At 40.5% G+C, this 23,547-nt stretch overlaps 1 protein-coding gene across 1 annotated transcript in view; it reads right to left on the reverse strand.

The window, feature by feature from the left end:
• pkd1a (polycystic kidney disease 1a) overlaps positions 1-23,547 on the reverse strand; it is an 89,456-nt gene that overhangs the window by 36,389 nt on the left and 29,520 nt on the right. The window contains exons 10-23 of the mRNA XM_023275238.3: positions 21,478-21,692; positions 16,778-16,899; positions 16,525-16,675; positions 13,480-13,742; positions 11,961-12,344; positions 11,237-11,710; positions 11,000-11,131; positions 9,934-10,109; positions 9,122-9,252; positions 6,332-8,961; positions 5,464-5,658; positions 5,048-5,347; positions 4,487-4,938; positions 2,943-3,093 (exon numbers count right to left, since the gene is read on the reverse strand). Coding sequence (XP_023131006.2) covers positions 2,943-3,093; positions 4,487-4,938; positions 5,048-5,347; positions 5,464-5,658; positions 6,332-8,961; positions 9,122-9,252; positions 9,934-10,109; positions 11,000-11,131; positions 11,237-11,710; positions 11,961-12,344; positions 13,480-13,742; positions 16,525-16,675; positions 16,778-16,899; positions 21,478-21,692 — 5,776 coding nt within the window. The remainder of the gene's footprint in view (positions 1-2,942; positions 3,094-4,486; positions 4,939-5,047; positions 5,348-5,463; positions 5,659-6,331; positions 8,962-9,121; positions 9,253-9,933; positions 10,110-10,999; positions 11,132-11,236; positions 11,711-11,960; positions 12,345-13,479; positions 13,743-16,524; positions 16,676-16,777; positions 16,900-21,477; positions 21,693-23,547) is intronic.

Below are 23,547 nucleotides of genomic sequence, written 5' to 3' on the forward strand. Positions count from 1 at the left end.
TACTTTTGTTTTGTTGTCAAGTCATAACTCTGTACCTAATGCTGATAAATTCTAATAAATACCTTTGTAACAAGTTGCTTTGTGAATTTCTCCTAAAATAAGAAGTTCCAGTTCTTTCAGCAGCTGGGATTTAGATTTTTACTGACAGAGACAAACCACACTAGTTGAATTTATCTTTTAGAACTGCTTTTCAAACCTTCTTGTTTACAAAGCCCAAACTCATCTATTACCTTCATATTTGTATCTGTATTTTCGTTTTAGTTTATATTCCTTTGTGAATTCTTAGATCTTTTCTTCTCTTTTTTTTCCTCCTAGATGTTATTCAGATTTTTAAAGTACTTCACTAACTACTTCTTTTTTTTCTAACATTAAACTTGCTAAGATTTATCCTAATCTAAAAACTCTGTATGGCTGGTACAGATCATTCACTGGCTGTTGGTGTTAGTACGTTCAAAACAAATAAAGAGGTTTAATAAAAGGTTCTTAGTGTTTCCCCTGACAAATTTGGTGAGGTTGTGTTTCCCTTAGTACTGTGTCTCTTAATCTCAGAACCACGAACTTACTTAATATTAAAAATAAATAAGATAAAGAACCTATGTATGTTTTTATACAGATTTTCTTGATTTCAGTAAAATAAATATTGTAACCGCAGTGATACTGATTTTTATTCTTATTATCTTGCTTGTAAAGTCCTTATGCAAGTAAATTGTCTTCAAATAAAGCATTCTATTTTATTGTATCCAAGTTTTTAGATTTTGTGAATATTTCACCATAATCAAATTATTCTGTCTAATGTTAAAAATTTTACTAGTATCTTACATTGAGTCAAGAAGCCTGTAAAACACTTTGAAATACATGAAATTTGTTTGGAAATGCACTTAACAAATAAAGAGAAGTAACTGTCAGGACTCTTCATGCAGGATCACATGACAGGGACCAGTGTTATAGGCTGATTTCTTTATAGTCTGCAAATTGGAACAGAGATGAAAATATCACATTTTGAGTCAGTCAGCAGCAACATGATCTATTCTTCATGTCGAGGATCATTACTGGTGACAACAGGTGGGTCTGCAGCTACCGCCAAGAGAAGAAATTGAAGTTTTCACAGTGAAAAAACTCACAGACTCCAAAAAAAAACAAAAAACAAAACAAAAAAAACCCCATCAGGTCAGGAGCACGCTTGTTGTTTTCTTCAACATTTACGTGGATTTACACTGTGAATTTGTCTCGCAGGATCGGACTGTCAAGGAAAAATTCTATTGCAATGACTTGAGAGGTGACAAAATCCCCACGCTGTGCTCTGGTCATAGCTTGGTGATTATGCAGGTGGGTTTTTAGGCCACAACAACTGAATCATTGCTCCACATCCACTACTACTCAACAGAGTTTCACCTTGTGAATTTTCCCTGTTCCTCAAAATGAAACTCAAATTGAAGGGTCTCCATTTTGACAGAGTTTAGAAGATTCAATGCTCATTACAGATGGTGCTTGACATGCTTACATAACTTTCAGGGAGCATTACAAATGTCGCAGAAGTGCTGGGAGCGCTGTATTGTTGCACAAGCAAACTACTCTGATGGGGATGGGAGCCAAATTTAAATCAGGTTCAGTTTCTGATTTCAATAAGTCTTTGTGATCACCCCTTGCACTACCTTCTGCAACTGTATTCAGTGAGGACAGTGTAGGACTGTGTTTCTGTCCAATCATTTATTTGGCCTTTCTAGCTTTGACTTCCGCTAGAGTGTAAAAACTATTTCACTTTCTGTAGTCAAACTGAACATCCTTCTTTCTTTTTATCAACAGTACTGCACAGCAATGAGTGTGTGTGTGTGTGCGTGTGTGTGTGTGTGTGTGTGTGTGTGTGTGTAATTGTCAGGGTGGGGAGCAAAGCACCAGCTGTGGAATGCCGAGTTTATCTCTAAACAGTTACATAACCCTTTAAATGCCTGCCTGCTTAGATGTACAACATACAGACACACATCTGTACTTGTTACTTTGTGAGGACCTTTGCTGACACAATGCATTCCAAACCGTAACTATCATGACTAAATACCAAACCCCAAAGCTCATCCTAATCTAACCTTAATCCTGAAACTAAGTCCTACCCTACATGCAGCCCTTTTCGAAAATCTTTCCTGATGAGAACTGGATAAAACAGACTCACTTTCCAGAAATACACGCACTTTCACCGTTATAAACACAAACTGGTCCTCACAAAGTTGGACATATGACTCAACACACACACTCCGTCCTGCTGGATACACCCATCCCATTGGGTCTTATATTGTGGTCTTTTGCTGCTCCGGCAGAATGTGTTCCCGCCCAACCAAGGAAGCAGTGAGTGCGAAAAACACCAAATGAGCATAAACTCAACACTCAGTGGACACACTAACAAACTGTCCTGAAATAAGTTCTCCTCCTCACATCAGTGCTGCCAAGCCTCTCTGAAGCCAGTTACAGAACTCAGGACCAGATGACTATTATGTAATTTTTTTCAGAGCCTCCTTTGCAGGATCAAGTTCTCCAAAATCTGCTTTAGGAGTTCAACATTTAAAAGTATGATAAGAAATTCTGAGAGTGAGTTTGGTTTAACAAGTGAACACTCTTATTTGTATTAGACTCAAGTCAGATGTTGGACAAATAGCAAGAAACACAAGAGACAATCCTGTCTAACCTCAGAAACAAAGGCAGAACGGCAAGAAACTGTTTGATTCTATGTACATGCATCAGTTATTAACACACTATTCACTATTCTACTCTATATTTAAGAAATCAGCTTATACATAATAAATAATGGCTCAAATCCATTTCCCTTCCAACTATGCTAATATCAGCTGGATTTAGACAGATGCTGCAGTAGCTCCTTTCTGTGCTCCTCCTTTTCACTACATTTAGACAGAGCAGATAGATGATAAACAACTTTTGTTTTAGGCTGTGTTTACCTTTGATGTACTTTGACACTCCCAGTTGTAGTTGAGCAGCGACTGGCTGTCTGGGTCCATGTTGGGGTCATAGGATTGCTCTGCACTCAGCTGCAGGTCCTGTGTCCTCGGCCAAACCCTGTAGGTGCCACCTTCTATTATGGGCATCAGCCTGACAAGTAACAGGGGTACAATTAGCAGAAAAAAAGACCATGTAATGCAAGTATAAAATTCCTGTCAATCTCTTAACGCCAACTGACGATCAGAGGTGCAAGAAATCTTTGCAAACCTTTATCTCTGATAAAGTAAAAGTTATGATGGGACATGAACAATACACAGCGCAACCTCCACATCAAACAAGCAAGCTTCCTTAGCTTTCTCCCTCAGAGTTTGGGAGTACATTTGAGGACAGTACTGTCATAAGTGATCTTCTAGTAGAGTACAGGAAACTGAATTTCTCTTAAAGGCAATTATTATTGTTGCCCATGTTGTTGCTATGTGGGACAAAGTAGTGTAGAGGGTAGTATGCCTCACTGCATATGAAGATCAACAAAATCTCTTTGACATCACCCATAGTTTTGTGTTTTTAAGTGCTTTTAAAGCTCAGTGTGATGGCTCCAGCTGTTGATATCTTGGCAATACCTGACTGAGTCAAACCAAAAATAAGCAAACAGGCACATTGTGGAATTCAGGTAGGCCATACCACTGTCTCTTGGCCATGGACTGCCACACCCTAAACTGACACTTCAGTTTACGTCGTAATACAATTTAAATGGTTTTAGAAAAAAATTGCCCACATACAGCTGCCACAAATAGGCAAATTACCTGTAAAGATCAAAACTGACTTGTGTACCAGCCTGTAAACTTATTTCTGCTGCCAATTTGGGCATTTTAACATGGGAGTCTATAGGCATTAACTTGCTTTTGAGGCCAGCCTCAAGTGGCCATTTGAGGAACTGCAGTTATTGGCACTTATTCATTGCCTTAATTTTTTAGCACCTGGAAGGTACTGCTTTGATGGATGGATGTTGTTGTTGTCTCAATCTTATCAAAATTCTTTCAGTTGTTTCATGGATGTGATTCGTTTACATCACCTGGGTAAAACTGATTTCAGTTTCCCGATTTATTCTGTTTTCTTTGCATTAAAGTTTTTAAAGGTGACACTGTTTCCCAAATGTAATACACTGAATCTGTACTAGCACAAAAGAAACACATGTGAATGGCTCCAAACAACAAGCTTGAGCGGTAAGTGTGTCAAGACTCAAAAGTACATACTGAAAATAAGGATCACCAGCAGAGAAGTGGACAGTGAGACTGGATTGGGTCACTTATTTATCACTATGAAACTAGGCAAGTGTAAGAATTAATTGCAATGAATTTAAGGAGAATAAGTGCCAAGATGGTGATGAAGATTTTGGGTGGATTGATGGTTTAATTCTACACTTTATCAAGCTGCGCATTACGTCTGGCCCATAAGTAAAGATCACAGATGATTACTGATATAATAAGTAATGTGCCTTGCCAAGTAAGTAAAAATCATTAAACAAACATATTTTTGTACTGACCTGGCCGCCATGACACCGAGGTGCAGACAAGCAGCCTTCCTTAGTGGCACACCTTCGTATGACAAAGAAAACACCAAGGTGTAGTTCCCTGCTGTCAAAGCCATCTTCGGCAACGACAGCTGCAGCCGCCGCACATCCACCTCCCCCGGCAGGCGAATTACTTGGACAGGCAAAAACTGAGAGGGCTGAGTAACTGCTCTGGGCGGCACAGGGTTGTCTTTCATTATTTCACTCTCACAGGAAGACCCTGCGAGTACTTGCCAGAGGTACTGAGCTCCGTAGCGTATGCAGCCTTTCAGGTCCACGCTGGCTTCTACCAAAGCAGGCTGGTAGCGCCAGATGGCCAGACGGGGGGCTTGAACCACCTGAACTTCTGGCTCTTCACACTCTAATACACTGATGTTCACTTCAACCTGGGCCAACACCCAGCTCACCAGGTTACTGCAGTTTACCTAGAAAGGAAATAACCAAGCTGGTAAATTCACAAACTTGACAACATCAGAAATCAGTATATCTCATATTTGAAGGACAAATAAAAGAATGTAATTCAAAGAAACATACCTGGACCAGGTAGTGTCCTGGGTGTCTGTATGCATAACCCACAGTTGTGGTGTTGGTGTGAACTTGAGTAGAGCCGTCACCAAAGTCCCACAGACACTCCACAGGACTAGATCTGGGTGTGACGGAGGCCATCAGGGTCACTGTCTTATTGATGAAAGTGTCCCGAGGCACTGCATCCAGGACAGCAGCCTTCAGCAGGTGCTGCACCAGTATGTGCCTGGTGATATTCTGTCCATGCAGGTTGTTTAAGGCCCTCAGATAGATGGTCAATAAACCAGGTTCTTCTGGCGTGTAGGGCACCTAGGAGATGGTGGGATTCATAAAGATATGTCACCATTCATGCCATTAACAGTTCTTTACTATTTTGTGATATATATGTCATGATTACACAGGCTTTCATCTGTACGTGAACAGACCTCTTTGCCCATATGTGATGCCTTGTGGAGATGCAGATCAAAAGTCCACAGGAAACGAACAGGTTTGCCAGTCTGGATGTTGGCCACAAACACTTTCTTCACACCTACAGGAATCGCTGCACAGCTTCCTTGGATGGAAAGCCCACGCACAGGCTCCATCACCTCCACTTGGAGATGGTGCCTCTTGTAACTGACCTGGATTAACACATTGAAACATGCAACAAATTTAACTATTGCAATGTTTTAGTCTGATGTCCTTTTTAATAAGCAGAATATCCTAATTTCATTCATTCATTCATTCATTCATTCATTCATTCATTCATTCAAGCTTTATTTAAACTCAAAATGCATTTAGGTAAAGAGTCCTCATTTACAATGTAGCCAAGCAAAAAGATAAAAAAATTAGGTACACAAGTAAGACCCTTGGATAAGAATGGCGACAAAAATAAAAAAACATTAAGAATAATTGGATCTTTCAAAATCGAAAAATAAATGAAGCAGGAATTAAAATAAGTGACAATAAAGACCTAAAAAAGTTTTAGATGGTTTTGCATGTTATACCAATTTTCAGGTACAAGGCGAGTGAAACTGTATTTTGTCAGTGTAATTATGTAAATGTACCGATACTATGTCAGGCAGTGACAGCAAACCTTATATGCTAGTGCAAGTGTAGATGGACAGAACTTGAAAATATTTTGGCAAATGCTAGAAGTTGGACATGCTGTACCTCTCAGATGAAGCAAGAAGCTTTGTACATCTTCAGAAAATGGTGAGGAGCTAGCCATGTATGACAATATTTTATGTAATTGCATATGTAATGGATGGAATCTTACAATGTACATTAGCAATCTTTTTTTTTTTTCATTACCTGGTTGTGAGCAGTGAGATTCACCAAGTACGAGTCCACCCTGGTGAATACATGGCTGTAGGTTGTGTTGGGCTGAGGATACATAGTGGCATCGCCGCTGATGCTGAGGATCAGTTGAACATCCGTACCTGCTACCATGGTAATGGTGAACTCTACCTTTTCATCCACTGCTGCACGCTTCTTACTTGCCCTCAGCTCCAATCCCTGAATTTTGTCTTGAACAAAGAACTCTCTGGAGACCACCTGACAGCTGACATCGTTGGTGGCATTCAGAGTAACACTGGCTGTCTTTGGCTCCTGGAAAATCAAAGAGGTTTTCCTTCCCGTTTCTGTTCTCCCTTCCATCAGCCACGTCCACACTACATTGGTTCCTGTTAACACGTCCCCCTGGAGCAAGACGTTCACCCCCGTTGCTACGTAATTCTGCTCTGTCACATTGGTGGCTGAGAAACTTAACCCAGAAATAACTTCCTGGACACTGACAATCTCTGACACAACCTCCGAGCTAACTTCATTGAAGACCTCCACAGTGACTTGTTTTTGGCCAGGACTGTTGAAGTTGTGGGTTTTCCAGGGCTTGTTCCAGTCCAGAGTGTTCCCATCTATAGTCCAGCGGTACTGCAGGTCTGTACCTCCATTAGTCTGTACTGTCATGTTTGTTGAAGAACCTACAGCAGCTGGATTGTTGCTGATCTGCAGCTGCACACTTCCAGCTGGTTCAAGAAAGTGGATGGTTCTGTTGATGGAAAGCTGCCCCAGAAGGTTTGCTGCCCGGAGAAGGATGTCACATGGACCTGGCTTGGAGAAATTCAGCTCTACAGTCTTCCCAGTTACATTGAATGAGCTGACAGGGTCAAGTTCTCTAATAAGGTTCCAAGTAAAGGTCATGTTGGTGCCTTCCTTTAATCCTGCTTGAAGGTGGAGAACACGATTTGTAGCGTAACAACAACCATCCAGCCCTGTGCCTCCACCTCCTCCAATCTCATCCGCTAAAATCTGCAGTCCTTCCAGCTCACGTTGGACAAACAGAATGATACTTGCTTGTGATGTTCCCACGTCGTTCTCCGCTGTCACAATGATGTTGAAGGTGCCAACAGAGCGGAAGGTGTAGAACATGGTGTGTGTCCCTGGGATTGAGGTGCAGCAATATCCAAGAGAACCAGACACCATCCAAGAAAACCGCACACAGTCTCCCTCCTCCATTTGGGCCTCAAAATGGACTGAAGCATTGAGAGGGACATTTACCAAGCTTGCATTGACTGTCAACCCACGAATTGGTGTAAGGACATTAACAGGCAGAACAGTGTCATTGTGACTAACTGTGTTGGCTGCTTTCAGTGTGATATTGTAGTTTCCAGAGATGTTGTAGGTATGGAGGGTATTCTTGCCTGTAAGCACATTTCCATCTCCAAAATTCCAGATATAAGTGACATTGGAGGCCAAGGAGTAAGTAATGAAAGCGTATGATGCTCCAAGTGTCAGGTTATTGTACTTTGTGCCATTATGATGAATAACAATTGGTCCAATGGGCATCAGAACCTCAATCACAGCACTGGTGTTACTGGTGGAGATGTTATTGAAAACATTTACCGTCACAATGTAAAGACCAGGCTTTTTATATGCTGTCATGATGTTCTCAGAACCATGGATGGGCACAAGATCTTCCTCTCTACCAAAGTCCCACTGATAGCTGTAGTTAAATTGCGGCTCAGCTCTAACATGGAACTTTACTTCCTCCCCCACAGCGTAATGTGATTTCTCAAGAATAAGGCTGATGTCCGTCAAAGCTGGCTGCACACACACCCAGTTAAAGAAATTGTCCTTGGTGGCCTTGTTGACCCTGCTGGAAAGGAGCAGGGAGAGTTGGTAGTTCCCACTTGTTTGGTAGGTGTGTGAGACTCTGGGATTTCCATGGTGTGTTTCATTGAGGCTTCCGTCCCCAAAACTCCATTCATAAAGATGAATCGATGCGTTTCCAGACACCCAGGCTTGAAAGTTGACTGGAGTCCGCTCTTGTACACACCCGGATGGCTCCATCCTTATAACTTGGAAGACAAACACCTGAACTGGAAGGACTGTCCAGCCAGAGCTCACGGCATTCATAGCAGTCACATTTACAGTGTAGTTGCCATCTTTGACGTAGCTGTGAGACACACGAGGTTCAGATGTGGTATAGAGAGTGCCATCACCCATTGAGAATGTCCATGTGATGTTATTACCTGAAGCTAAGTGGGCCCACACTGTGGTGGGACTATTCAACTCTGTGGGAGAGGAGCTTTCAGCTGTTAGATCTTCAATCTCCTCATATACAAACACTTCAGCACAAGCTTCTGTAGAACTGATAGTGTTATTTACTGATACACACACAGTGAAGACGCCACTCTGCGCACAGGTGTGTGCCACACGACGTCCTTGTAGGGTGGCAGAACCATCCCCGAAGTGCCAGTCGTAATGAATGCCGTACGGCGAGGGCAGAGGGTGAGCTTCAAAATCGGCGGATTTGCCAGCAAGGAGGAGTTGTGGCTCTGTTTGTATATCAACGCGAGTGAGGATGCTGTAGACGCTCATGTTGATGCTTTGACTGATGTTCTCATAACGATTGGAAACTGACACGAGTGCTGTGTATATTCCTGTACAGAGAAAGGCAAGAAAGAGAAACCAATGAAAAAGAGCTAATATTAGCTACATGTTATTAACTACCAGCAGGTTTCAAACATTGCAAACCTCCATAAAAACGACTGGACACTGCTCTATTACTGTATTCTACTATATCTGATAGAGAGAGGTTACCTGGCTGAGAGTAGACATAGGTGATGTTGTTGCTTAGGAGAATTTGATTAGGGGAATCTGGCCAGAGGAGGGAAAGAGGGTAGGGCGGCTTGTATTCAAACTCCTTATATCCTCCGTCACCAAAAGACCATCTACAGCATAACAGAGACAACGTAAAACCATTAAAGGAGGACTTTCAGATCAAGCTTTTTGTCCCTTTTTGGTCCCCACAATGTGATTGTGTAAACAGATTTCATCCATACAACATGAGTAATACCAGCACACATGCACTCACTGGAAAGCTGGAAAGGAGGAATCTTTTCTGATGACACGAGAGAGGGTTTGGATGAGGAGAAGTGGAAACTGAAAACTCAGGAAACCTCTCTGGACCAAGAATTGGGGAGAGCGGAGTGTAGCTAAGTGAAAGAGTGCTCCAAAGCAGAGAGGGTGGAAACATGAAAAAAGGAGGGAGGTAAAAGAGTAAAATAGAAAGAGTGGAAGAAACAGGGAAAAAAAAGCATGGGGGAAACAGCCGCGCAGAAGGGAAAATTCTTGTCAGCAATCTTCCCAAACCACACGGTTATAAATCCAAGGCTCTGCTTTGACTTGACTGCAGCAGTGCTATTATGGCACAGAGGAAGACAAAAACAGAGAAAAGAGCAAAGACAGATAGAGGAGAAGAAAGGAGCAGTCACACACAAACAGAGACACAATGTGGGTTCACTCAGTCTTAAAAATAGAGACATAGAGATAGAAATTGGCAGTTTTTTTAACTTGAGTTGTTTTAAAGGGGGTATCGATCAAGCTGTCCACTTATCCATCCATGTTCATACCTGAAGGTGGCAGCCACAGACATGTCCACGAGCACAGAGGCGGTGAGAGTCTGGTTGGAGCCCTGAGGAACAACATCTGGCACACCTCTGACTGTGAGGTTATTCATGGGCTGCAGCCGGTCCACAGTTACATTGAAATGCTCTGTGAGTGTGCTGACATGGTTCATGGCCGTCACCTAGGAGAGATGGCACGTTGTTTGGTAGAAAGTTTTTTGTGACATCCAAGGTAGTCAAAGCAGCAACATAACTAAGATATGCAAGTGTAATATTTCCAAAAACACAATAGCGACAACTGAAATCTGTAACTTTAATTTTGATCATTATGATCAAATAATCCTTTCATTCAGCCTTTAAGCCGGAATTCTAAACATTTACTGGTTCCCGCTGTTATAAACATGTGTTTCTCATTTTCTTTTCACAATAAATGGATTTTGTACTGCCTATGGACAAAATTAGTAGTTCAAAGATGTTGACAAGGCTCAAGCAAACACTCACTTTTCACAGTCTCTGACATTTATATACTGGCAATCGTTCAACAAAACAGGGCAGAAAACATGACTGATAAAAGTAGCTGTTAGTTACAGACAAGCAATCCATGATCAAGAAGACCAAAATGCTAACTTTGGTGATTTTATGGTAATATAAGGATGGCTGAGCCAACCACTTCAAACACATGCCAATTGAATTAGTACCAAATACTCAATTCAACCTTGTAAGTATGACAGCTTTCTTTCTAATAATGTGATTAACAGAATATATCTTAAAATTTAAAGTGCCTATGTTGCTGTCCAGTAGAGAAATTTATCTAATCACAGGTAAAATTTCTTTGATTTGCATATATTTTGCAGAAATTTAGTCAGTGTCTTTGGATGTCACATCGGATAAGCGGGCATTAAAAACGAAACCAGAAATTGATTCTTAGACTTGGACTGACATTATTAATGATTTTCACTGGAGGGGGTTTATAATATATCAATTTGGCCAATGTATGGCAACAGAAAAGATTGTCTGGCAGAATGACAACAGTTTGACTCATGCTGAAACTGAGCATTAGACAGAAACTCACTGTGAGCTTGTAGATGGCAGCATGCTGGTAGATGACATTGAGGACTGTATTGTAGTAGGTGAAGTACGGCTTGTCATCCACTGTCCATTTAAATGTGGGACTGGTGCCTTCAAGCACTGATGCTGTGTAGCTCTGAAACACACACAGAGTACAGTGTGGTGTATTAAATGTTTATATCAAATATGAGCTCTTTATATACTGTCAGTTAAATTAACACAAAATCAAAAACACACTCACCACAACCGACTCCATCAGTACTCTGTGTGCAGGGTGAGGCTGCACCACCAGTCCTCTGAGCGGCTCTTCCAGGTGAACAAACACCATCAGACTGGCCTCTGTCACGTTATTGTGGGCTTCCAGTTCTATCTGCACTGGAACCTTCTGCTCATTCACACCCAGGCTCAGGTCCAGCATTGCGTACTGGCTTGGCTCTGAAACCTCGACCCCAGACCCTGAGCTCAGCCCAGGCTGACAGAGCACTGGAAACTCTGGTGGACATTCAGGCTGGAAAGTTACGCTGAGATTACTGCCACGACGCGACATCTTTGTTTCGTAGCTAGACTGCACACGGAGCAGAAGGCGAGTGTCGTTGGGCTGCAGGTAGAGGGTATTATTACGTGGGGGCGGGTGAAGGATTGTTAAGCCCAGTGGAGGCACCACCCGCAATGGGCACGATGCTGAAGCTGGGTATGATGGCTCAGCAGAGGTCACCTGAAATTCAATTAGGTTTTGTCTCAATTATTACAGTAAAACAATCATAAAACAAACACAGAGCAAACAAGGTAAAGACAGAAATCAACTTGTTCACTAAAAAGATTTGTATGGCAATGTAATGTCTATCTGACATTGGTGTTACAGAAAAATACAATTCCCACTGAAAAAACTCTACACAACAGGTTCTGCATTCCTACGCGGCCTCCTGCATGAATGCTGGGATATGACTGCAGCTTTGATTGCTTACCAGCAGGCTGTAGAGTCCCGGCTGGGGCAGTCCATTAGACAGCTGTGCTCCCTGCAGCTGTGTCTCACTTTGTCCCACATAGAGCACTCTGACGGGACAAACCACCTCCTCCAGCCAGCCTCCCTCACCGTCCTTCACCAGGGTCTCCATGTCGAGCACCGGGTCGAGCAGAAGGTTGGCATCGTGATCGGCTGTAGCATCCGTTGACTGTCTGGTGCTGTTGTTGATCCAGAACCACTCTGATTGGTTGAGGGCTAAAACGGGTTGCCGCCACAGTGAGTTTGGAGACGGCTGGCAGCGGAGAAGAGAGGACGGGCCGGCGTCGTGCTGCAGGGCGATCACATCACCACGAGAAACCAGGATGTCCTCCAGTTTGTCTTGCAGCTGGAAGAAACAAGAGTCAGGAGAGTCTGAGATACAGGCCAATAAGTGTCTTCTGTTTTGATCAATGTTGTGAAACAGCCTTGCACATCAGTTGCTATCTATTTACAATTTATCCAGTATGGCTGCAAACATCTTAAAATTAACCCTCTATGCCCCAAGAAGTTTCTAGGTATTTTTTTGTCACACTGTTACTCTATGTGGCCTCATTTTTCACTGCAATACAAAGTGCTGCACCTTAATGGAAAGTGGACAACCATGAAATGGCAATAGAAAGAACACAAATATATTTGTTGTGCAAAATACCAAATCTGTAATGTCAAAAATCCTAAAAAATATAAAAAAGGAAAGGTGAATTACTTAGGATTATTTATTTTACAAAAACAATCTGAAATCCATATGCATAACATTTGTCCGCAGGTGTTATCAATACAGGGAAAATGGTGGCTCTACATACCATAGATATTTTTTAATAGTATTACTTATATGTCTATTTTTTTTTCCATAGTTGACGCAACCATCTGCATTTTAGCTGAAAAGCCACAGAATTTATGTCATGTGACTGTTGGGCAAAGCAAAGTCACCAATGGCTTCATGGTTGCATCAAGGAGCACAGAAGTTTTTGGATTTTACACAATGTGGTCAGTTCAAATGGTTTATTTTTGCCGATTTTTTAAACGAGCCATGTGGAAGAGTGGTGTAGACTAAATATTACAATTTTAAGCTTGGATTTGGTTATGTTCTTGTCATGTCACAGATGAGTAGTTCAAGGACAGTCAAGGAGGACTGTTTTCAAAAAAAACTTGCCTTCAAGGTTTTGGGGTCAGAGGGTTAAGGCATGCGTGGGTTTTCTCTGGGTACTCCGGCTTCATGCTGAGGTTAACTGGTGATTTTAAATTGTCCGTAGGTGGGAATGTGAGTGTGATTGTTTGCCTCTATGTGTAGCCCTGTGATAGACTGGTGACCTGTCCAGGGTGTCTCCTGCCTTCGCCCTAAGTCAGCTGGGATAGACTCCAGCTCCCCTGCGACCGTAATCAGGATTAAGCGGTGTATAGATAATGGATGGATGGATGGATGGATGGATGGATGGGTTAAGGCATTCCTGAATAAGTTAGGAGACAAAGGCAGACCCTCTTACCAGTACATGTCCAGCTGGTCCTGCTGGTAGAGTGAAGACCACCTCATTCTGTAGAGTGTATCGCGGCCTCAACATCCCAGGAGGCAGACGGTGAGAATGGGAGCAGTTCGGACAGGAAGAAGGCTGGCAAGGACTAGAGAGGGGCTGGCATCGGCGCTGGAAGGGACACCACTGCTCTAATCTGGGGCAGGGGGGTGGATCACTGCTCCTGGTGTCGTTGGGGACACAAACAGCTACTGGAGCACACGCTGGGCCTCCACAACCTGAGACATTAGATGCAATTTGTTTGTCAGTTTAAAAAAAATAAAGTCTGGACAGGAACAAAAGAATTATTTATTTATTTCTTTTAACTGCCATTTTCTAATGCATTGCATGTAAAAACAGCTGTAAAAGTAGCAAATATTATTTAGTGATTAAAGAAATGAGACATATTTAACATCGTTATCAGAAAAAACACAGTGATTGGTGAAAGCTAGTGTTGCACTGCCAGACCATTTTCTAGCATTGACCCAACACTTTGCAGAATGTTCTGGCTGCACCTCATTATCATTCTGCTATAAGTGGGGAAAAAAAGCATTGACTTGTTTGTTTTTCTTTAAACCAACTGGGCGGTGCCAAGTCCAGGATGCACCAATGGTGTCCCCTGAAAATAGTGATGGGGAATTGTTTTTGTGGAATATTTGCATGCAGAGAATTGAGCACTGTCATTAAAATGGCTAATTCGTTGAACACATGGAACAAGATTACGGCCTGTTTCAAACTTAAAAATTATTTTTCTCTTCTGGCCCCGATATGGAAAAACCCAGATTTTGTTCCATCATGTCATGATGCTGTGTACAAATTTTGGCAGGAAAGGGGCTTGGACCGGCTTGTCAAACTCTATGAGGGAGATACAATGGAGTCAAGCCCTGAAAAGTAAATATTCTTTATTACAGTCTCACTTTTTCCGCTATTTACAAATAAGACACTATATACCTAAAAATGTACATGCTCCCAATATGACATTTCTGGAAGACCTTTTAATACAACCCATACCAAAAAGATTTATTTCTCATGTTTACAAAACCTTTGGCTTAAATTTTAACTACTCTACCGACAACATCAGAAAGCAGTGGCAGACCAATATAGGGGAACAAATAGAAGAGAATGTGTGGACTTCAATTATAAAAGACACACTTCGAATTCTGAGCTGTAATACAGACAAAGAGACACAACTCAAAATATTGCACAGACTCCATTGTACACCACTGCTGAGGAGCAGGCTGGGCCTGGGCTCTCCTCACTGTATTAAATGTAATTTGGAATTTGGTACATACACACACATGGTTTGGAAATGTTGTAAAATACAAAATTTCTGGTCTGAAGTGAAGGAAGAAGTTACTACTTTGATGGGATATGACTTGGAGCTCACCCTATTTCAGTGTATCTTGGCAGCGAAAGTGGACAATGCTAGGGACAAACATAATGCTAAAGTGACTGAAATTCTCTTATATATAGCAAGAAAGACAATCCTCAAACTCTGGATATCAAAGGACAGCCCTACAGTGGAGGACTGGTATAAGGAGGTCCATGAGAATACTTCCTCTAGAAAAGCTGACCTACACCCTTCATGACAATACTGAAGGATTTATTAAGATATGGCGACCCATTCTGGACAACGTGGCTATTATGGACACGTTTTAGTCTGGACCCTGTTCTAATAAGTCAGTAGTACTCTGGTCAATTTAAGAAACATTGACACTCTGGTGGTGTAGAGGGGTGAACTTCTGGTGTTTCTGTTTGTGCTTTTATTTATTTCATTATTATTTTGTTATTATTATTATTATTATTATTATTATTATTATTATTATTATTATTATTACTATTATTTTTTAATTCATTTATTAACATTTTTAACATTTATTTATTTTCTTCTTATACCTGCTGTATGTTCATATTTGTTCAGTTGTTAAAAAAACGTGGGAAATAAGGTTTCATTTTGTATGTCTTTGGTCCTACACAAAAATATGAACCTCAATAAAGAGAATTTAAAAAAAGAAAAAAAAATGGCTAATTCACCCACCCAAAAAACTAGCTTTAGGTCTGCCTTATTATACTCTCCAAACCGTTTGACAGATTTAGTGTGGTAGATTTCTAGTCTGGAAGTTGTTGTCGTTGTTTCTCATAGTGAATTGGGAGTATGAAAAAAGCAGTACATAAATAGGTGAAATGGAGGAGAAAGCTGCATGATATGGGTGATCATTGGCAAATTATACAAGTGAATGTACAAAATCCCCAACATAATCTGTTAGTATTGCTATGTCTGTCCATCTATTTTTATCTAACATGTAAAATGTTGCAAAAATGCAAATAAAAGCGGTGAGTTTCTGGATAAAAAAAAAGATTAATTCCAGCAAATCTTTCCAAAACAGGTAAAAAATGCGCACTTGTGGAATGTGAAAGATGTGTGAGCATGTGTGCGGTTTGCATATTCATAGCAGGGAACATAATTAGTGTGGTGGGCTTACATCATCTCAAGGTATGGTGGAGCAATCTTCTGTTTTATTAATACTCCAGCTGCATTATCGTATTATCTCCACCGTCTCCTCCTCCGCTCTTTCTGCATTCATCGAGTTCAAATGAAAGCTTCTTGGGGAAACATAATCCTGTGTCTTTAACAAGCTGCCTGCCTCTCTGGATTTCTGTTTCTCACATCTTTCAAGTGCATCAGCTCTTTGACTCTTATCTATGAATATCTTTGCTGTTTTGTTTCAATGGAGCTGTACCCAGGTGTTGTTGTTTGTCTGGTGATTTTACTCTTTATTCTTCTGTTTTGCCCCTCATGGCGTTTCCATTCAATCTTCCCTTTCATGTTAACCCACCTAACAACTTGAGACAAGGTTGGTCAGCGTGTGGAAATTGGTGCCGTTGCTTTCATCAAACTGACGGTGTGGGCTCAGGTGGCTTATGCATTTTTTTTTTAACACTTTCTGGTCCTAACTAAGAATGTGTGCGTTGTGTTTTATGTGCAAAGTGTGATTATGTGTGTTTCTGTGCATGACTCACTGGGCAGCAGCAGGTGCCGGTTCAGATAATGACAGTGAGGTCTGTAGGTCTGGAATCGAATGTGGACTCGTGAGCTGAGCTCCTGAGTGACAAACTCCAGGGAGGACAGACGACCTGCCTGAACAAAGCTCAGTGCAGGAAACAGCAGCATCTGGGAGGGAAAGTGGACAAGAAACAAAGCAGCAGTTTGATGAGGGAGGCTTTGAGAGGATCAATTTGATGAGTAAATAAAAACGCTGAGATTCCTACTTACCTCTAAGCCACTGCTTGGAGGTTGTGGAGCGAACGGAAGAGTCGATGGCACACGTTGCAGAGGATTGTGGGAAGGAAACACAGCCATGCCCACCATGAAGATCCCAGCATCTGGAACACGCACTGGAGAGGCAGAAACAGAGTGTGGTAAAAGTGAGAAAAGAGGAGGGATGATTGAGGGATTTAAAAGGGAAGTGGTGCAGGTGTGGCAGTGTCTGAGAAATTATCCACACAGTAACAAGCTGTTTTGACAGAGAAAGAGGGAGAACTCAAAAGCCATTTTCTGCACCTAAACATGTCGGATTCATGTCTGAATGAGAATCTTGCTCAATTTTCTGTCATAGTAATATTCCTGTACCAACTTTCAACAAAACACAAGTATGAGCTACATGCAGTCAGGATGACAGATAGACAAGTACTTATGATATACTTTGAGTTGTGTGAAATGATTTTCAATACTTTTTAAATTTTTTTGCATGTGTATATTATATGCAAATTTCAGCCAATTTTCAGACTGAGATTTTTCTTGTTTCCTGAAATGTTTTTTATACTGACTCCCTCGCAGTACATTGCATACCTCACATTTAGATGCGGGAAACACTTTGGACATTCAAGATTGTAGCAATTGAGAGGAAGGAATCATAAGCCATTTTCTGCACCTAAACATGTTGACTTCATGTCTGAAGAGAACCTTGCTAAATTTTCTGCAAAAGTGACAACAGCAATCCCACTATGTCAGTAATATTTACGTATCAACTTTCAACAAGACGCAAGTCTCAACTATATGCAGTCACACTGACAGATAGACAGACGCTCATGACATATTTTGAGTTATGTAAAGTGATTTTCAGTATTTTGCACCAATATTTATCCAAAAATATCACAGAGAGCACGAAAAGACAGATTGCTGCCAAACATTTTTTCTCATTCACTTCCCTATGATTTGCCATCTATTACAAACTGGAATGTCCTTAAAAATGGAGCTTTAATGAAATAAAGACAGACTTTAACAAGTACTAATTGTGATAAATGTAATGAAAGTTTTGACAAAACATTAACAAGAGCTAGAGTTTAGTTTTTGCTTCCAGGTATTTGAGGGACTCTTTCCTCTGAGTTTAATAAATATAGTGTTATCAAAACAAGAGTAGCGCTAATTTATGCAAGTAGCACAAAAGCAGAAACTTTATTAAATACTTTGAATTGTAAATTATCCCTGACATGGAGACAGGACCTCACAGCAGGTCAAACTGTGTAGTTTTCTTCACTTTAGACAGGTGAGCTGTCACACAAAGTTACAGTTTTATCTTACACTACAATGCATATTGTCCATCATAGGGAGTTTTTTCTTGCCACTTTGGGCCTGCTCTGGGGGTTTAGGCTTTATGGGTTCTATAAAGCGTCTTGAGACAATTTGAACTGTAACTGTCGCAATTGAAAATTGAATTGAATCATCAGGTTGAGTTGAGCTCCGTCACAGCTGTCTGGGTTTCATTTCATGGTTGATAAAGCAGGAATCGCATGTGTCATCACTGTCATTGTCATCACACGTGGACAGAGTCGTCATTGCTTGTGATGTAATTATTAATAGAATAGAGACCCACGTCTGAATGACAGATCTGGCACTTAAACGGACTGATGAAGCCAGGAATTTTACCCATCCAACGTCTAAAAACGTCTATGGAGAAAACAAAGCTCCCAAGAAACAAGAAATAAACACTTGAGTAAACAATGTATCTGTTTACTGCAGACAGCCACAAACACTGAGACAGAATCAAAGACAGACAGAACCAAAAAAACACAATTGGACCATCAGTCAGACAGACACATTCATACTGTGGTCAGACACAAACGTACATTGTTGATTTCTCTTTTGAGTGTTGCTGTTGTACATGTCTTTAGAGGAATTCAACCTCATCAAGCTCTTTCCTGTGTAACAAGCTGACACAGTCAATACATCTGCTGAAATTCAAACTGCACCAAGTGAGGTGCTACAGTATGTGTTACTTTAGACTCAAATGTGACCTCTGAAGTACAGAACACTTCGTATTTCATGGTTTTATTCATTTAATCCACAGGTGGTGCAATATTAACTTAAAATTGCTGGTATAAAAATGAAGCCTACTTTTTGTATTTTTTGCTTGTGCATATCATATGCAGATTTCATCCAATTCTGCCTAAAGCAGTTAAAAAATACATTTTTTGACGATGCCAGTCAGATTGAGATTGTTTGTGCTATTTATAGTGACGCACGTTGCGATGCACACCTCACATTTAGATGTGGGAAACATTTTGGACATTCAAGACTGCAGTAATTTTGCAGCAACAATCCAATGTACTCCACTTGTAGTTTACAACAAGTTTAGTTCATTCAGAGCGGTTTTAGAGGCCTTCACTTTTTTGTACATTTCTACTGTGTTGTAGATTTTTATTTCAAATGGATTAAACCCCTGATATCTATGAACAATTACAAAGTGTATAATGAAATAATGAAAACTCTTGTCAGTCTGTATATATTACTTAGACATCATTCATTTCCATAATTATGCAAATGACCCTTTGATTTATGTCAAATAAAATGATTCTAGTTCCATCAAAGGTGGTTTAGATGCTTTATGTGGCCGTCAAGTCTGTGGAGGACTCAGAACATCATACAGCTAAATCAAAATAAAACTGAGATCCTATTTATTGGAGCAAAACCTGACAGAGAAAAACTGAACAACTGAACTTCATCTCACCATTGATTTGGATCTAAATTTTGAAGATCATGTAAGAAAAAAGCGTCCTACTGTCATTTAAAGATCATATAGGGGATTTCTTTCCCAAGCAGACACAGAAAAGTTAATAGATGCTTAAATATCAAGAAGGTTAGACATTTCTAAGACTCTTCTATAGAGTGTTAATAGTCAGTGACAGCTTGAGCTAAACACAGCAGCACCTTTTCTGACAAAAACATACAAACAAACAAAAAAAACCAGAATGCACCTACATTACTCCAATCTTAAAATCTTTCCACTGGTTATCTGTCTCTCACAGAATTAATTTTAAATCCGTTTTCAGGTATTTAAATGAAAGCTAACTTATCCGCCTGATAGGTTCCTTTACGCTGGACAGAGGCACCCTGTTACTCACCTCAAAACTCTGTCTGAGGGCTTTAGGGGCTCTAAATCTAAATCAAATCATTTCAAAAGAAATCTTAAGTCACATGCTTTCACTGTTGAGTTTTCACCTGACTGTTACTGCAATGCAGTTTAAGCAAATTTTATATTTTTTATTTTAATTGTTTTATGATTATCTACTTTTATGTTAAGCACTTTATTTTGAATAATGAATAAGTTGTGTTATACAAGTACAATGTATTATTGTGAAAGGAGAACTTTTAGACATTTTTGTAAATTCAATAAAACACCCATTTGTCATGGCACTTCAAAGTGTGATCAGGTAGGGATAGCACAGGTGAAATTGATGTCTCAGTTCCATTAAGTTTCCCAGTCAACCATGACTGTGAAACAGAAGTCATAAATGCAGGTTGTGAAAGGCAGCCTTCCTTAATACACCTGTACTTTTCCTACTGTGGAAACTCGACGTCTGACGTGAAATCTCTCATCAGATATTGTCTTTAATTCCATGCAAACTTACTATATTGGACCTTATAAACACAGCTGTGTGTAAAAGGTGGAAAACCAAGCTATGAAGTTAAAGAAACCCCCTGTTGGCCTCTGCAAACGTACTGGTGGTCAGGCACAAATCAGATCAAGAGTATTAAAACCAGCTTTGAGTGCTTCCAGGAGCGACACTGAGTAACTGAGAAAAAAGGGTTTTGGTCAGGGAGGTGAGCAACAATCCTATTTCTTACAGAGTTTCAGAGGTCTTCTGCAAAGATGGTAGAACCTAAGGAAAGAATGCTTTCAGCAGCACAGCACCAATTAGGCCTTTATAGTAGAGTGGCTGGATAGAAGCCACTCTAAGTAGCCTGCTTGAAGCTTGCCGAACATGGAAATACCTCTGTGAGCATAAGAAAACACATTCTCTAATCTTGTTAGACAAATACTAAAGCATCTGGGCTGATGTCCAACAAATACTGGGGACTGCTCCTTGCCAGCTAATACCAACCCTCTGGTGAAGCATGGTGGTGGCAACATCAGGCATGAGGATGATGAGCGAGTTTCAAACACAATCATGTGCCATAGCCAAAAGTTAAGACAATGCAGGTGTGGTTTAAGGAGAGGTTTGAATGGCCCAGGGGTTGAATTTGTCATTATGAGTTAGTGTATGTAATTTGATAGGCAAAAATGGTGAACGTATCTATTTAAAATGAGACTATAACACAAGCATGAATAAACAAAACACAATGTGAAATGCATCAATAGACTAAATTTGAACTGAAACTAAAAATCACTTTCTGAAACTATTTTATATCTAGTCGCCACATGCACATACTTACAGACTTCATGGAGTCTACATATTTTCAACTTTTCAGAGTTTTGAGGGCTGTGGGATTTTTTAATTTTTGGATGAAAAACCTGAGAAGCATTTAGATATTAATTAATGCTGAAGAAGGCTGAAATTCTGTGCACTTGGGCTACTGGGGGAAATTGCATTTGCATTGAATCTGTGTCTCAGTTTTCAATGTCATCCTTTGATAAAGGGTTTCTAAGACTTTGAGCTGCTTCTTATTTTTTGTAGTAGTGTCTGTGGTCCTACCTTGGGGGGTGTATTGGCAGACATAGGCCCGCGTGGCGCTGCACAGGTGTGAACTGGTCTGACCCTGTTGATCAAGGGACACGCACACGTTGCCGCGGGATATTGCAGAGCGAGGCGGTTGGCCCTCCTCGCCCTCCTGGGCCTCCGATCCGTTCACCCAGCGCAGTTTGCCTGGAGAGTCGACATCACTCAAGCCTAGCCACACTCCTCGCTCCCTGGTGCAGTGATGAGCAGGAAAGATAGAACAGAACAGCTTTGTCATCATATATAACGAAAATATAAGTAGCTGACACTGGACGGTGCATTGAAACAAGCTAAATTAACGACAATAAATAAGAAAATCAAATATACATATAAAACAAAAATATATTAAGAATTCCAACATATGGAAAAGAGGCAAGACATATACAGTACAGTCAGGAGGTAATGAGATCAAATAAAAACCTATAAAACAGAACAGGAGATTGCACGGAAGCTGCATTATTAAAAGTGACACTGCGCATTATTGTTTTGAGTTGAGATGAGAACAACTGAAATGATCAAAAAACATACATGCAGTTCAAGGATGAATGAATACAAGATAGAAAAATGTTTTTTTCAAGTCTTTGTGATCATAATGTCAGACAAAGAGCAACATGCCACACAAACCTCTTCATAAAACATCCAGGCTGGAACAAGCATGTCGCAACAAGTGACATTCAAGCCAGTGAATTATGTGTCAGCTTGCCTTCAAAAATCAATGATTGCAGAGCAAAGGCAGTGTGAAAAAGCTGCTTTGATTGGATAGTGCAGATGAGATGTCAGATATTTAGTACATCCCTGTGATTATGTCTGATGAATTCTCACTCCATGAGTCCACTAATGGAAAGCACAAACTCCCCACTTTCACTTTTTTTCTGTTACACACTGTCTTCTGGAAACAAAATGTTCCTTCCTCTAAAGAAGAGCTAGTGTGTGATTCACTGCAGTCTAAAAACAGAAGCGAGAAAGTGGAAGTAAGCATGAAGAATGTAGACTTTTTTTTTTTAATGTAGCTGTTTTACGGCTGCATTAAACACACAAACACCAGTTGCCAAACACCCCCCCCCCCAAAAAAAAAAAAAAACATGATAAAAGCAATTTCCTTTGCCATCTCCATTTTTTTTAGCTTTTCAACACTGTGACCACTTGCACCTGTGAAGACAACGTCACAAAGATGGGACAAGGGTTAAAATATAAAAGCAAAATGGGAACAGGAAAAAAAAAAGGATTTTTGTGGCAAAACAAGGACTAATAAAGAGAAAGAGGTTCCTTATATAAGTGAGGGGGTGGAGGAACACACGAGTGCAGGGGATAAGCTCCATCTGCAGAAAGTTTTTTTTCCTTCACTTATCCACTTCAGTGGCAGAGGCCAAGGCCTTTACCCTCACATTAACACACACACAAACTAGAAAGTGTGGATTCCTCCTGCTGCGGGGTTAAATTTACAATGCAGCTGTGCTTTTACAGATGTGTTTTTGAGACCTTCTTCTATATAAACACCAAACACTCGAGGCACTCAGAACAGTGCAAGAACACAAAGTTTTTCAAAGCCAAATAAAACACGTATCCAGGGCTTACTTCACATGGAGTCCATAAACAATGTGTAACAGTCTTATGCACAGTATACAATTCTGTAATTCAGCAAATTCATTTTAAGCTGACAGTAAAATGATAAATAAAAAAATTTAACAGAAAAAAAACTAAGGACAAATAAATCAAAGACGTTATTCCATGTGTTAGGCATGAATTGATATAGGTGATATAAAGAAATAGTAAATAACACAGAATGTGCCCTTAACAACGGCTTCACACCTCAACAACATGTGAGCACACAAGACAAGACAAGCCGTATTCAGTCAATAAATCTCACTTATATTGAAGGGGAAAGCAAAGAAAAGCCTATGTTACGCACATACACCCCATTCATACCACATACAACCGTTTTCTCTGTCTCAATTATTTCTCAGCTTTCGCTGCATCGAACAGACACTGCATCTCTATTCATGCGTGTGGGCACACAGTAATACCAATACATTTTAAGAAAATGTA

This window comes from Amphiprion ocellaris, chromosome 4, assembly GCF_022539595.1.
Source record: "Amphiprion ocellaris isolate individual 3 ecotype Okinawa chromosome 4, ASM2253959v1, whole genome shotgun sequence".
Classification (NCBI taxonomy): domain Eukaryota; kingdom Metazoa; phylum Chordata; class Actinopteri; family Pomacentridae; genus Amphiprion; species Amphiprion ocellaris.